This window comes from Aedes aegypti, chromosome 3 (assembly GCF_002204515.2).
Source record: "Aedes aegypti strain LVP_AGWG chromosome 3, AaegL5.0 Primary Assembly, whole genome shotgun sequence".
NCBI classification, from domain to species: domain Eukaryota; kingdom Metazoa; phylum Arthropoda; class Insecta; order Diptera; family Culicidae; genus Aedes; species Aedes aegypti.
In genome coordinates this window covers 310002114-310019165 of record NC_035109.1, presented here as the reverse complement: position 1 = coordinate 310019165, position 17052 = coordinate 310002114, and the positions used below count along the sequence as shown (strand labels likewise).

At 37.1% G+C, this 17052-nt stretch overlaps 1 protein-coding gene across 32 annotated transcripts in view; it reads left to right on the top strand.

The window, feature by feature from the left end:
• Positions 1 to 17052, top strand: part of LOC5573475 (patronin) — a 345347-nt gene that overhangs the window by 10165 nt on the left and 318130 nt on the right. For 28 of the 32 annotated variants that reach the window (XM_021854707.1, XM_021854726.1, XM_021854719.1 and 25 more), the window contains exon 2: positions 12337 to 12997. In XM_021854707.1, coding sequence (XP_021710399.1) covers positions 12932 to 12997 — 66 coding nt within the window. In that variant the 5' untranslated portion in view covers positions 12337 to 12931. Of the gene's footprint in view, positions 1 to 5103; positions 5323 to 12336; positions 12998 to 17052 lie in introns of all 32 variants that reach the window. The other 4 variants (XM_021854699.1, XM_021854698.1, XM_021854702.1 and 1 more) reach the window with 3 other exon arrangements.

The following is a 17052-nucleotide window of genomic DNA, read 5'->3' as shown; positions in this document are numbered from 1 at the left end:
CCTTCAGCCCTCGGCGGGATCACCTTAAGAAGATATATTATGAATAATTCCGTAGCTGGTTTTGATCATGTTACTAAGAAAATAGTGATAATGTGATAATATAGTGAGATGACGTTATTGTGTCGAATAATTTTGTATGGTTAATGGTAGTAAGCTACTAAGGTTGTGATTATTAGAGTGATGATAGTTTGTGACATTTTGAATATTAGTGATATAAGAAACGAGAATCCTACTTTTATTTTAATGAAGATAATGATATTGGTGTTGATGTGATTTATTTATTACAGTGATTATTTTTAATGAGAAGTTTTACACTTTAAACTTGATGAAGCAGTAGTATTGTGTTGTGGCTGGGTTATAGATGTGATGTTAATAATAAAATGAATATGGATAATGGTGACGTTGTTAGTAGAAATTCTGTTGATAATGAAGATGGTGATATCAACACCAGTGAATAGTGTTATGAAGTAATCTAATAGTTATCAAGTGAAGTGATAGTGTGAAAAGAACGTTTCCCACCTTCTACCGTAACCTTCTGAGACAGATCGCAACAGTGTCTTCTTGGAAGCCATCTTTCCGTGCACGTCTGGTGAACTGCTTCAGAAGGATTACGTCCTCTTTACTATCTAAAGTCTAGTTTAGAGCTTTGAACAGTATTCACTGTACGGCTAGCAACATAAAAAAAAAAAAAAAAAAAAAAAAAAAACTCGTGCTGAAAAAATCATCATTTTGCAACTTGTTGCATAAATAACTATTATGTTTTCTGGTAAAGCAATTTAATTGTAATCTGTTGATTCATTTCACACTCCTTACAGAAAACGGAAAATATGCGCTACTGTTTCTTGATCAGAATGAGAGAGTGTTAGTGAATGTTACAAGTGGTGACACACAGCGATGCAGGCAAGGCAAAAAACAGTCCCGTCCGCGGGCCGCATCAGTTTTTGTTTTACTTATTCGCATCACTAGCCATGAGCTTGATATAAAATCATTTTACATGGATAATTCTTTTTTTTCTACATGGATTGAAAGATAATACCAAGCTTTCATCTCAGGTCTAAGATCGGATTGTTATTGCGAATGCACCATCCATTTATGTCGAAAAGGAATTCAAAAGGTTGAGCAGGCCTGATCTAGAGACCATGGACCATGTCCGTGTGCCCGCCTCGTAGGTTGCCGTTGGATTTAGGCTTGCAACTTGGGCTTAGGGACGTATCCCCTTTCGGGTACGTCAATTATATCCTCGAAGGCTATAAGAGACTGTATCAAAGTCGAAATAAAGTAATAGTCGGGCTCATAATGGGTACCATTTCTAGTACCACATTTAGTCCTTTGGTACCTAATGTAAGCAGCTTGACAGATCGCAGCACACTTTTCACTGCATTTTAGATTTTGTTCTAATGGCCGGTACGCTGATCATAAGTACTGTGCAAAAGGATAGGACAAGAAACGGTCAAGGAATAATTCCGCTACCGAAATTACTTTAGCTGTACGCAGCTGAGAAGTAGAGTAACGCCTGCCGTACAAATCAAAGGGAGCTGTCACTTTTCCGAACGGAAAAATGTGCCGCTCAATTGTTCCGCAAGTAAAAGTGACATTTCGCTCACACTGAATCAGCTGTCAAAATTACTTTGGTAAAAAAGAGAAATTTTACTTGAGTGATTTACGTTTCAGGTCCGTACTTGGCTTAAAGTAGGCATTAATTAATCTCCGAGAGAAACATAAAGATGTTGAAAACACGGTTCATGTTAGTGTTATATGGTACGAAAATCTGTAGTGGGATTGATATGGAATATTAGTTTACAAAATGGGACAATTGCAGTTCGTCACTAAAAAAATGAGTAGGGTTTTGTTCTACCTCGTCGTAAGCGCTACTATTCGTCGTATCAAACTTTAAATGTTCCACTACGGCGGATATTCAAACTTACCTGCTACATAGATTCATTATCCAAGTGTAATTTTGTGAAAGCTGTTATGGTTTGTACACTTGTACACCAAAAATGCAATAAAACTACTGTATTTCGGTAAATAACTTCCGTTCAATTATGTACTTTGCACTTTTTCACCGAAATCGCATGGACGAACACGATTTGAGAGAAATGCTTAGCGATCGACTGAGCCACACCACTTTCCAACACAAGTTTCTTCCCGCCCCCGTGGGTGACTTACTTCGCCGGGCACTTATTTTCACTATGGAAAACCTTCGTACTTCTTCACTGAAGGATTTCATTCCAATCACACGCCCTAACACTTCAATAAATCACCAAATTTTACGAAATTTCCTCACCCGCCGCGTATAATTGAGAATGTAAACAAAGTTTAATCCGTCGTACTGAGAAAAACAAGCTTGTGCGCATCAATGTGTACGCGACGCTCGATGTAAAAATACGGTTTCTTTGATTGTGTTGTTTTCGCTGTACTGTGAGCAAATGCCATAATTGTACGGTCAAAAGGAATTGTGTTCATATGTTCGGGCTGAATTTTGATAACTAACAATGAATTTTAAAGGAAATTTGTATATTCCATCATGCTGAAGGAATGGAGGGAGATGCCAGTAGATCTATATATTCTAGTAAAACATTTTATTATAGCGTTGATATGTTGTGTTTTAACCATTCAATACACACAGTGAGCCGTAAGTTGTAAGACGAATCTGGAAACTGATTGCGACGGAGTTGAAAACGATACGACGGACTGAGAATACGGTAAGATGCATTTTCTTTGCATTATTTCCAAAAAGAGATCAAGATTTATCAAAATGTTATTGTACCATGCTAAAGCCGTTTTGAGAAAGAATTGTTTAGCATCGGTTTGTGTCAGCATCATTCACTGAAATTCTGGGAAAATTGCAGTTCTCACTGATCAATGCTTAATACGATATTACGATGGATACTAGCACATCACCCTAACTGGTGAGATACGTCTATCGAAGTTTACCATATGTTTGAGAAAACGTCTTTGGTGCATTTCATATGTCTGATACTTTACATATATCTAAAATAACGTGTTCAATATTTAATGTTTAATCTTTTCATGTTGCTGTTATCCTTGTTTATGAATTTATGCTATAGGTGGTAAAATTAACTGCTTTGAATTCATACCATCCAAAGTATGTTTATACGTATCGTGCCGTGCCCACTATCCAAACATTCACCATCTACACACACTACCGAACACATGGCCCGTAGGAATACGTAAGCGCTACATGACGGGGCCATTGAGAGCAACACTCAACTCAGCCCACCATCATCATCATAATCACCGTTCTTCGTTCATCAGTCAAGTCAAGCCAGCAGTCAGTCTGTCAGTCAATGCAAGGCCCACAACAAGACCGTACCCCTAAAGCATAGGTTCCCAAACTTTTCGAGTGCGCGACCCACCTAGCTGTCTGGCATATTCTTCGCGACCCACCAGGTGAAAAAAGTTGATAAATTAATTTTTCCACTAACATTTTTGAAGTCTATCGTTACTTTTTTGAAAATGGCATGCACCGCGAACGTTTAAATTACGAAGTCTACGATGTTGCTTACATTTCAATGTGACTAATTCTCGTTCAATTGACAACAACAACAACAATCACATCGAAATATTATATTCCACCATATTACATATTTGATGGGAATATAAAATTTTCATAAAATTTTACGAACCAAGGAAAACAGTTTTTCTCAGCTAAAAAGTTATTTATTTTTTGATATTTAAGATAATTATTTTTTTCTGAGCTGGAAATTTCAACAGTAAGAGTACTGTTTATCAATTATCACTGAACTCCCAATATTTGTGATAGAATTATTTGAACAAAGATTTCAAATTTCATTTTTGCTAAATTTATTGTACACAGCAAAAAGTTGTGACTATTAAGTAGCACGCAATTTGGAAATCAACGGAAAATTGTGGCAGGCATTTGAAAATTACAAGCGTTAGCCAACAGCTGAAGCAAATCAGACTATCTGTCAACCAATCATGACCCTTGCAATAAAAAATTCAGCTCAGTGCGCTAGAAATTTATTGTTGACTGCTCTTTCAAATTCAAGCTAAGTATGCTGTTTCGCTCAAGAAAAGTAAAGAAATTCCTTGACTGAAAGGGTCAAGAAATTTCCTACAGAGAGTTCCCTTTGAAGTGACGTTTCTTCTCAACTGCGTACTGCGATCAGAAAAAAGTGATTTTCTTGACCATTTCTTGGGAGAAATTTTCCATGCATCGAGATAGGCGATTCCTTTTCTTGTCAGTAGCAAACCGGCCTTCACGATGAAACCGCCAACCATCGAGCGATTCTGTGACACATTCATTTAAGGAAGAAGCTGTTCCACTTTCATTTTTCATTTACTGAGATGGTGAAACAGCCGAGAGAGCTGGAGCGTGTAGCTATCACTAAAGGGTAGCGAGTTCGATTCTTGGATACATTTTTGTATTTTCTCTTTTAATTTTGAAGCTATCATCAACTTATTTTCAAACCAGCAGCAATGTAGTTTTAAGATCGCACATAATGATGAATATATTTTGATACATTCAATCCGTCATAGTTTTAGACGTTTCGTTCGCACTATGTTTGTTTCCGAAATTTGCCACAAAAATGTAGTATGTAAATCTATAAATTTATCCAAACTTTTTGTACAGTTACGTTGATGTGAAAAAAATCACTATATTTATACAAAACTTTTCTTATACGAGAAAAAAGTTTTGTTTGAAACAAAATGTTTTTAAAGCTTCAATTTTCTAACATCTTTCCAAAAAAAAAAATGCCATATCAAGTGTTTTGATCATCAGTACTTATGACTGTTAGGCTCTAGAAAAAATGCTGAAATGAATAAATGGGAACAATTTAAAACCATTTGCTTCGAATCGAGGAGACATATGAAAATGTAGGAAAAAATCTAAGTCGATCAACACAAAATGAGATATTTTTTCGCGACCCACCAGAGAGCAGCTCACGACCCCCCTGGGGGTCGCGACCCACAGTTTGGGAAACTATGCCCTAAAGTACCTATCTTTTCTAGATCTTACACTAGTTTTTTGTAGTTTTTCATTAAACTTTTCAATATATAACTACCGTCGAACTGTTTTCTAAACTGTGTGTTTCTTTTCTCCGTTTCCTTCATTTTCAGATCGGCCCCTTGGCTGGAAACCGTGAAAATTCCGCTGTGATGTTCGGAGAGACATTATTGTGAAGAAGAAGGTGCCGTGAAAATTTTCCCTACACCGCAGTGAATCGAGCCGGAACTGGGCCACAATGGCCGCAACAGCTGGCCGGAATTGTCCCCAACAGTGACAGCAGGTTGCCCCTCTCGTATCGCGGCCTGTGTCTGCGATTACTTACCTACTAGGTTGGATTCAGTGTGTTGTGTTGTGTGCCTCTGTGGATTACTCATCGATAGACAGCTGCCGCCGCGGTCTTCGCAGTCGTGTGGCGGCCACTCTGCTGCGGTGATGTGTGCGCTGTCAATTTCAATTATTAATATGCCCACCGCTGCGAACTAACGATGGAGCTGGACTGTAGTGCATAACAGAGAAGAGACAACTTTTAGATGCATTTATGTGTGAAAAGTTACATAGAAAACATAGTTTGGCATGTGAAAAAGTGACTGTAGAATGTTTAAGATGTCCAGTTATTGCAGGATTCTTCTGATAATGCTTGCGAAGTCTTTGTAACAGTTATAACTGTGGAAAGGTTCTTAGAACACTTGTTGAGAAGCAGGCTCTATCCCAGTGGGGACGTAAGGCCAAAAACAAGAAGAAGTAAATCTAGAATACAGATCTCTTTTGAGACTCTTTAGATTCTCCGGTTTTCTAGTAACAACGGCTATCTAATTAACATTCCCTCCTCTCCCAGATGGACATAAGGACGTGGCCGGCGCCGTTAACAATCTAGAAATACTAGGGGTAGTGACATTCAGTGTACACTGAAGATGGTAATCAAGCTGTGACATTCAGTGTACACTGAAGATGGTAATCAAGCTGAAACTTAAGTTCCATTTGTGTGGTTCTCTGTACGATATCACTATTGATTACATTCGACCGGGAATTTATCCCATAGGGTGCAGAGCTACTTAGGCACCTCCATGATTCACTTTGGCATGTGGGAATCATGGAGGTGCCTCGGCCAAATCGTCTGAAACTTTGTAATAAGAAGCAACGCATTACAACGCATATTGTGACCAAATGTGAGCTCAGTAGCTTTCAAAAAAACCCACTGTCCAAGTGAATCAAAAGTGCCAAGAATAGGATCCGGCTCCCTATTAAGTATTTACATAAAATATTTATGGATTCAATGTTATCGAGGGACTCCATTGAATATTTTTTGCTGTAATTATTTCAGTAATTTTTCTAGAAAATCGTTCATGACTTCCCAAACGGTCCAGGAGCTCTTTCAGAGTTCCTTGCGCTAATATTTCATTGAGAATCTAAAAAATAGTTTCATCAGAGATTACATTAGGATTTGTTTTATAAGTATCTATCGCTTTTTTCATAAATATTTCCATAAATTTTTGAAAATTTCTTTTGATAGTTCTCTACTTAGAGATAACCTTGGCGGATTGCCTAGATAGATCATTTGTAGACATTCTTGGAGAATTTCTCAAAGAATTTGGGAAGGAATACCTCAAGAAACATTGTTGGAAAGAATCTCTGTAGAAGATTTGTGAAGATATCCCTTAAGAAATTCCTGGAGGCATATTAGTGTAAATTTCCGGTTGAAATCTTTAAGGTGCCTTGAATGGAAATCCTTGAAGACTTTTGAGGACAATCGAAGAAAAAATCGCAGAATGAATTTCTGTAGAACTTAGACTTCTTTGATAAATTTCTGTAGTATTCTTTGGAGAAATTCCTTGTGAAATCTGTGGAATAATTTATGGTACTTTCAGTTTGAATTATTTAAAGTATTCCTAACGAAATTACTTAATGAAGTATTTGGGCAAACGATCGGTAACATCGTCGTAATGCCATGATGAAATTTCAAAGATATAAGTCTGGTCAGTCTCTGAGGAATCCGTATTGAGATAACTTTAATCTCATGGTTCCTGTCTACTTCCTTTCTGTTTTATTGTTCCCCATTTCTTGCGTAACAATACTGGAAGGCCAATGATCATAAAAAATGGGTTTTGATACCATTCTCCCAACATCCACAAACTATTCAAACATTGTCAACATAATCATAAAACTTACCGTTTTAAACTAGATTTTCAAAACGGTCATTGAACGGATATGTCTCTGTCAAGAGGGCCTACAATCGGAAAATTGTCAGTGGCCTTAGCATGGTAAGAGGCTAATGACTCTCTTGCTCATTCGTTGTAAACCAAAAGGGCCACAGCACGTTAACAAAATTCAAGTTGGCAAATTAAAAAGGGCAATGCCTGGTTGAAAGTCGAAATTGGACCTGGCATTTAAACTCATTATTTATGTAACTTCGTTTATGCGACTTTTTTTTCTATCTTTATTAACGAGATTTTTAGCCCTGGGCTAGTTCATCTCGGGACCAACGGCTTTACTTCCCTTCCGAAGGAAGACGTAACTGAAAAATTTTTAGTGACTATCTCGGGGATGGGATTCGATCCCAGGTCCTCGGCGTGAGAGGCGTGTGTTCTAACCACTACACCAGGTCCGTCCCCTTATGCGACTTCATCAAAAGTCCAGGAGCCTTTTCGGAGACCCATGCTCTAGTTAATTAGGAATCGCTTACGAAGTTTCATCAGAGATTACTTTAGTATTTGTTTAAAAATAACCCCAAAGTTTTTTTTTCATGAATTTTTCTATTTTTGAAAAAAGAAGGATTCGTGGATAAATTATTTGAGGAATTCCATATTGAAATTTTAGGAGTCTCTGAACTAATTTATAAAAGTATGCTTAAAGAAATGCGTTAAGGCATCATCCCTGGATAAATTACCGGGTGAATTCTTTAAGATTCAAGACTATCGTCTTGTACATTTTTTTTATTGAAATCGATGAAAGAATCACTGTATATTTCTATAGAACTTAGGACATGCTTGACAAATCTCTGATAGAATCTTTGTGGCTGGCCTTAGAAAAAATCAGGTCCAATTCTTTGAAGTACCCTGATCAAAATATCCTTTCTTGGAGGAATTCCTTAGGATATTCGTCAAAAAATAATTTAATAAGATAGTTGGGTAAGTGTATGTCTTTAATCATGAAAAACATACATATAGTAATACGACCAATAATATTTGTTGTCACGAGGAATTAAAAAAAGTCTTAGACATTCCCTTAGAGAAATGTCTGATCGGAGTTTGAAAACTCTTATGTCATGATTCCTATTTGTTTTCTTGATCCCTGTTTGGTCAATTTTTGATATCTTTTCGGAGTCCTTTTAGTCTCTAAAGATCCTAGTTTTGAGACACTCAGTCGCTACCAGCCCTGCTTCAGAGATTTTTTCGCGGCTATTCCAGGTTTTTCAGAAGTTTCTTCTCATATTTCTCGATGAGAAGCTTCATACATTCTTCTAGTGATTTTTCCAGAAATTTCATCTGGAATACTTCCATGGACCTTTTTTTGGGATCCCATCAGGAATACTTCTTGCTATTTCTCCACAAATTTTCGCAGATATCCCTCTAGCGATTTTTCGAGGGATGTTTAGAGGGCGCACTCCTGAATTTTCTGAAGGAAATTTTTCAGCAATCCAACGTCACAACCTCCAGAAATTTCCACAGGGATTATCTAGAAGATCTTCTAAAGTTTCCTATATCAATCATTTCAAGCAAATTCACAAAGGTTTATTACAGAGTTTTTGAAGAAATTCATTAGGGATTTTTCTTGCAATCCTATTAGAATTCCTCCAGGATTTTCTACGCCGTTTTTTAAGATTTCATCACAGTTTCTTCCACGGATTGATTCAAAAATTCCTGCAGAGATTATTAAAGGAAGATTTTCATCAAGAACTCTTAAAAAAATTACTCAATAAATTAATCAGGAATTCCTCACGAATCGCCTTCACAAATTAATATGTATTTTTTTTAACCATCTCATCCAGGGATTCTTCCTACATCTCTTTCAATCATTTGTCGAGTAATTTCTCAAGTTAAATCTCTCCACCAGCAAATACTTCAGCAATCAATCCAGTTGTTCCTTCAACCATTTCTTTTATGTTTCTTGGGAAATTTCTCAAAGAATTTCTGAAGGAAGCTTAGACAGAAATCCTGAGGAATTTCTGAAGGTATTCTCATCGGAATCCCTTACAGAAATCTTTAACAAATCATGGGCGACAATTTGGAAGGATTTTAAATTACTGGTTGAATTCTTGAAGATATCCCAAATGAAAACCTTGGAGGAAAGTCTAGAGGCATTGATTGAAAATACACTAGATCTATTCTTTGAGAACTTAAGACTTTCTTAAGAAATTGCTTAAAAAATCTTAGATGCATTCATGGTTGAATTCTTGAAGAGAATCCACAAAGGTGTATCACAGAGTTTTCGAAGAATTTATTAGGTATTTTCCTGGCAAGCCGACAAAAATTCCTCTAGAATTTTCTACGTCGATTTGTCCAGCTATTCTTCCAGCCATTATTATATGTATTCCTTCAAAATTTCACCACAGTTTCTTCCATGGACTGCTAAAAAAAAAGGCTGCTGAGATTATTACAGGAAGTTTTTCATCCAGAACTCTTCCATAAATTCCTCAATAAATTAATCAGAAATTGCTCATTATATGCCTCCACAAATATCTCGAGGAATTTCTTCACCATTTTCTTCAGGGATTGCTTTTGTAAACCATTCTACCATTGAAAGAATCTTAAAAGAAAACTTATTTCATGGGTAATTTCTAACTGTACCTTATTGAAATCCCTCGCTGAAATCTTTAAGAAAGCATGAACGTCAATTTTGTAAGGAAAAATCTAAGAAATCTGAGAAGGTATCTCTGAAGAAACTTTTGATTAAATTCTTCAAGATATACTAAATGAAAACCTTGGAGAAATGTCTAGGAACATCGATAAATCAATTCCTCGAGAACTAGTCATTTTCTTGAGAAATTGCTTAAAAAATCTTAGAAACATTCAAGGTTGAACTCTTGAATTATCTTCAAAATGCTTCGAGAAATTCTTTTTGTTTTGCCTCTGAGCAATTCTCGCTGAAACCAGGCCGCCATCGGCACCCATCGTTAGAATTCCAATTTTATGTCACTGATCGCTAGTTTTCGATAAAACTTAAGGGTGGTCCTTTTTGTTTTCTCAAATTGGTGGACCCCTCGTACGCCAGCTAGCTAAACAGTTTGCGAAAAGCCCATTTTTTGATAAATCTTGGCTATTTCTTGACGTGATATGTCCCATATTTCGCTTGGAACACATAGCAAACTTAGTGGCATCGTATAGAGAAAGGATATAGCTTTCATTTAAAATAAAAAAAAAATTGGCGGCCATTTTGAATTTGGCCACCATCTCGAATTTCGTTAGAAAAATCGATTTTTCACCATTAGCGCACCGCTCGTTTTGAATTCTGAGATCACCATCAGAAAGCTGAGGAAAAATTGCGTAAGATAGGCTACAGAAACTAGGTGAGCAACGGTATTTACCCTATGAAATGAACGATTTGCTAAATCATGTTCTACGATTTTAACTTATATGGCGGCGAGTGCAATCAATGCAAACATCATTTTTTGTACAACAATGAAACAAGTTTTCAAGCTTTGGTGTTTTATTCGAATCGAGTGAATAATAAGAGTATTATTTTAAGTGATAAAATCTGGCGACCATCTTGGATTTTGACGCCATCTTGAATTTAAGTAGTAGAATGAATTTTTCACCTTGATTGCACTCAGCCTGTCGAATTTAGAGGCTATCAATAAAAACAATGTAACTTATACTCTTCTTCTTATTATTCTTCATTTTACTGATTTACGTCCCTACCGGAACCGAGCCTGATACTCAGCTTTATTAGTTATAAATACAGGTTATTAAATAGGAATTTTTTTTTAAAATGCGATTTTTGATAACAAAATAATTCTTCGACATATCTTTGAATTTAGTAATAATGAATAAATAAATTCAATAAATGAAAACCGTCCAAAAACATTGATTGAAATAAACAAACAATGTTTACCATATGTATTGTTGTTCATTGAATGAAGTTTTTAGATTGCGCGTTGGGACATTAGTAAGTCTTGTGGTAATATCTATAGTTTTAATGTAAAACAATTGCCTAAAGTGCATAAATTAAGAATGGAAAAGCAGTTGATACATCTGCGCGTCGGCATTACGTCCACAATAGAACAAAGCCTGCTTCTCATCTTTAAATTTCGCTATTTTTCAAATGCATGTTCGGCGGTAGTTAAAACGATACTTTATGGCTCAGATAATCAAGGATTTTTTTGCTTAAAGATTTAAGATTTCCATTCTTAATTTATGCACTTTAGGCAATTGTTTTATGCTCGAACGGTGCTCCATCTAGAACGTTGTGTAAAAGCTGATGTAATGCTCCAACCTCAAATAAATGTTGTTGTAGTGTTTCTTCTACCGTAGACAATAACAAAAGTTCCAGAACATTCTACAAATCGGAGAGAAGAATGTTACTGAAAACTATCGACTGAAAATATTCGGCCTATCAGCTGTTGTTGTGTTATACAATATATGTTCGTCTATCGAAATGATAGTTTTCATGTTTAAACATTTTGATAAACTGTCGTAATGTTCTAACATGTATGTTGTAGTGTTCTTTAAAACATTTCGGTCAAACATTTCAGAGCGTTACTGACAGACAGACAACTCTGGGATTTTAAGTATATATATGATTCTCCAAGCTTGACGAACGAAACAAAAATCCTGGATAAATTTCAAGAAACCCGTAGAGCTATCTGAAGTAATCTAGAAAATTATGATCAAAATTCTCAAGAAAAGGTTTCTACGGAAAATCTTGGAAGAAATCCTGGAAAATCCGTTATTCTTTAGGAAATCGCTGGAAAAATTGGAAGGTAGCTTGAAGAAATTTCTGGTATGATCTTTGCAGTAATTTCTAGGACTATCCCTAGTTGAATTCTTTAAGGTATTTTGAAAAAAAAAAAACTAAATGAACTCCTGAAGCAGTCTTCAAAGTAATACCACAAAGTTAATTTAAAAAAATTCTTGCACAAAATCGTACTTATGAGACTTTGAAATTAAAGCTAGTTCCTCTAAGTATCTTGTTGCAATAGCTCACTTCTAATATACATAAATTAACACTATTCTGCAGTCATTTTTCACATGCCTAACTAGGTTGTGATATGTTTCGTCAATCTTTCTTAATAATTATGTCATCACCTATTTCGCTTCGAGAAGAAATCCAAACTTATTAACCGTTCGATTGTTTGATTTTCGATGTTTCTAATTTCCCGTCTCCACATTCTCCATCATCATCAACAGTGTGAAATTGGCGAGTGCTGGTGCGAAACAATAGTGTATTAGGAAACAAAGGTGACGTGCTTACCGCCCTGTGCTAAGAGTTGCAGCAGCAGCACCAGCGTTGAAGCAAGAAAAAAAAAGTGGAATACATAAGTCGCGTGGTAGTTGGCTCTCCAAAGCGAAGGGAATAAGAAAGCTGCATAGCCGCCGCAACCAACAGCTCCTCCTAAGTTCGAGCGAGCCGCGAAGTGACGAGTGAAATATTTGGGAAGAGAAAGTAGTGGTTTAATTTGGGTGGCGAAGAGTGTGTTTGTGATTTGGGATCAGTGAAGTGTTGCGCCCCGAAAGAGTTTTCTAGCACCAAGGCTAGGCCTAGAGATATAGTGTGGAAAGAGAGTACCCTACCCTACTAAATATCTGAAGAGTGTCGTCCAAGATCTGAGTGCGATCTAGTTTCTAGTTCATCGCGCTTCAACACACGTTCGCATGCGTGTACGTGCTGAGAGTGATTAAGTTTGGCGGTGTGCGGAATCGCTTCGATAAGTTTGTTCAGAATAACAGAGCGCAGAGTACACCGAACTGAGAACCGGCAGTGGGAGCACAAGGCGGGAGGAGCATGGATTCGCAGCAGGCTCCACAGCCTAGATCTGCCTACGATATGGAGACGCAGGAGTCAAGATTTGTAAGTAGTGACACTTTGATTAACATTTATTAGATGTCTTTTATTCCATACTCGGACGTTGCGAAAATTTAAATTTGTACAGTTGTATATTTCCATCTATTTATCATTGGAATTGAGTTGATAGCTGAATATTTCCAGATCGTAGCTCTTGTTCTTCACTTACTAGTTTCAGTTTGAAATCCTGTAAGTATTCCTAACCGAATGTTTGTGAGATATTTTATCTTGATTTATTTTGCTTGTTCGAGAAGCAATCTTCGAAATTCGGGTGATATTTCATTTCAAATTCACTTGGATTTCTTACGGTCGCCAACATTCAATTCCTATTGACTTAACACAAACTATGTTTACGAGTCACCTATCAAATGTTTTCTCATAAAAATAGGTTAAATTGTATAACAATCCTAAACCGATCATTCGACATCACTGTTAACGACCAATTCTGACACCGCATTTAGGAAATTCCGGCCATAAAACATAAACCTTATGTAGCGTAGCACCTTTGCCAGCTTTGTACACCAGACACGTGTGCAGCAGCGACGAATCCCGCGGGACCTCCACCCGTCGTGTCGCCGTTGCATATCGCGATGTTCCGCTGTGGCACACGTCCGTCGCCGGTCCAACCAAGTTCCTGCTTGTCTGCCAGCACCAGAAGCGCATTTCTAGCATGACATGTGAATAGGGCCTAACTATCAAAGGTAAACATTGAGATATTCGCTAGCAGTGTATCTCATCGCAATTTTCAAAAAATTGAAGTTCTCAAATTGCGTTTCTAGAATGTTGCTCGATTTAGACGCTTTTGAATTTAGGTAATTTTAAAGAAAAAAAAGTCAAATCAAGTAAATTTAAATAATTAGAAAAAAAAAACTGATAAAGTTTCAAGTCATATTTAGTTGAAAAATATGAGAAATACAATGAAAATATTAAAGCTTTTGAGCTTTGGTTGTTGGTACAGGAATCCAGTAGATGATCTGATTTCAAATAGGTCATTTGGTGATTATTATAAAAACACTTTCAAATGTTACTAACACAGTAGATATGAGTAGTTAACAATGATTTTGAAAACAACATCATAAAATCTCATTTGTCTACATTTTCGAGCTGGGCCCTTTTCACGTGTTACGCTAAATTTTGCGCCGCTGTTCGGTTGGTCGGTCGCTTTCTCATGATCCCATCACTCACCCGAGTCACTGACACCGGAGAAAAACTGTGGCATACGACCAAAACTGATCTCCACACGACGTTTATGTTTATGTGTCACTTTTCGGGGTGTATGTTTGTGATTTGCTGGGCGCTTGTTCCCTGGTTCCCGTGCTTATAAGGTGTCGAAAGCGGAACATCTTTTAGACTCGATGTTCAACAAATGCACATGGGTTGCATTAGGGCGACATTACACACTATGCAGTAGTTAGTCAGAACTTCTCAACTTAGAAGTCGGTGATGATAGGTAGTCTTCCTTCCGGGAAACGTACCATGTGCGAGCAAACAAAATTCGACTAGATTAATTATCTAGTCGGGCTTCTGAGGATGCCTTCCAGGCAAACATTTCTCCGGATAGGTACACCCAACGTTGGCCAACTTAGAGGAAGTAGAATTTCCTAGCAAATTCAAGCCACAAATGCTTTGAATAGACACCTATGCAACTTTGCATGAGCATAATGCAATTTTTGCATTAAAACCATGCAAATTTCAGAGAGCACACGTTCAATGCAATCCATGCCAAATTTAATCAGAATAAAACATCCTCGTGTTGGGCGCATAGATCGACACGAGTGGAAAATGCAATCACACTAATACGTGAGTCTAGTCTAGACACCACAAAGGATGGTCATTTGTCATCGAACCAGTTGGGAATTCACTAGCCGGCAGCAATGTCAAGTTTGATTTGCAGGACTGGTAGAAGGTCTCTTTTAAAATACTTGGTCATTTAAATGCAATTCTCTAAAAAGATTAGGGTCGCTTTTTTAGGCTATTATTTCAGTTTTCGTAGCAAGGAAAGTCTCATTTCAAGAACTCCTATTTTTGGAATAACTCATAAACAAATTTTCTTAGAAGTAATGCTGAATAGATTTTGAAGTTATACGTGCAGATATTACAGGCGAAAGTGAGGAACCAACATGGGGATATTTTTTTTTAAATCTTTGGATCCATTCCTGGAGAGGTGACTGGAAAAAAAAAATGATTTCATCAACGGAATTCCTAGATAAATTTCTGGGAAACTTTCTGATAGTGTTATTATTCCATATTAATTTCTCAAGCAATAAAAATTAGAAAAAAAGTTGAAAAGAAATTAAGAAATTTTGCTTATATAATTGTAGGAACCCCTTTCGTAATTACTGATATCAAAGATATCTATAATACTTGTACATGGATCAGGGTGATATTGTTTTTTTTTTTTCAATGCTTCAAATCTAGGAGAAATTCCAAACAATCATCCGTATAATTTCCTGGATAACGTGTTAAGCATTGAAAATGGGACTTCTGCGATAAATTTTGGGAGAATCCAGGTGTAAATCCTGGGGCCTCCCTTAGCCGAGTGGTTAGAGTCCGCGGCTACAAAGCAAAGCCATGTTAAAGGTGTCTGGGTTCGATTCTCGGTCGATCCAGGATCTTTTCGTAATGGAAATTTCCTTGACTTCCCTGGGCATAGAGTATAATCGTACCTGCCACACGATATACGAATGCGAAATGGCAACTTTGGCAAAGAAAGCTCTCAGGTAATAACTGTGGAAGTGCTCATAAGAACACAAAGCTGAGAAGCAGACTCTGTCCCAGTGAGGACGTTAATGCCAATAAGAAGAAGGTGTAAATCCTAGAGGTTCCAGCTATTCCAACGCGACTCCTACACAGGTTCTTCAGTAATTCCTCCGCAGATTCCTCGAAAGTGATTACATTTAGAGATTCCACCAGGCATCTCTCCAGAAATTCTTCCAAAGATTTTTCCAAAAATTCTTCTAGCGTTCTATGGAGGTATGCTTACAGGAATTCCTCCAGTAATTTCTACAACGAGCCGCCACGGATACACCCAGGATTTGCCAGAGCTTCATCTGGTAATTCTTTCAATAATTTCTCCAGTTGTTGAGATATTCCATAGATTTCTGTAGTAATACTTTCATAAAAATCTAACCAAGGAAAACTTGAGAGATTTTAAAAAAGTTCGTTTGTAAATGTCCCTGAAAATCTTACAAGAAGTTCAGGTGCCGATTATTCATGTAACTGCTATACTAATTTCTACAGGAATTCTTTGAACAAAATGCTCACCGATTCCTTAATTTTTTGCTCCAGTAATTCACCAGAAAATCTTCCACACACTTCCATGTGATTTTAAGTCAGCAGATGAAAGAAGCGAGCTAAATGATGTAAACTTGTGTCAAATTGTAAATACTTGAGTGTCTGATTTGGGAAATGTTTTCATGTCCTTTAGCCCTTAAAAACCCGAGACGAACCTTTGAATTAATTTGAAATAAATGCGGTTGGCCTTACAATCTTTGGGTAAGACCCCTTCTCCTTTTATAGGTAACAGAAAAATAGGGGACACGAGGGATCCAAAATTGGCCTCAAACGGTTTTTTCAACAACCAAATGAGCTAGAAGGTTGGTGGCTTCCTTAAAGCTGTTCATCAGATCAAGTACTATCTGGCGATAAAAGGTCTGATTGGAAATTCATCCGGTAGGTGGAGCTGGTAACAAATTTTCTTCAATTTTCTGTTTCTGAAGTTCTTTATTAGTTAATCCAGCAGATCAGGGGATGGCGGTGGTTAAGATCCTTATCAGCTAGAAAGTTTGTGTCTTCAGCAAAGCTGTTCTGCAGATCTAGGCCTATCTGGCGGTGAAGAGTCTAATCAGAAATTCATCCACCAGGTGGCGCTAGTGAGAAGAAATCTTCAATCTTCTCTACCTCAAGATGCCTTCGGCAAAGATATTCAGCAGATTGAGGGCTATCAGGAGGTGAAAAATATTGGCGCCAATGTATGGGTGACCAGAAGTTAATACCAATGCGATTCAAACATTTATGAATCGTGCCCTAGCGAATAAATTCTTAAAAAAACATTTTTCACT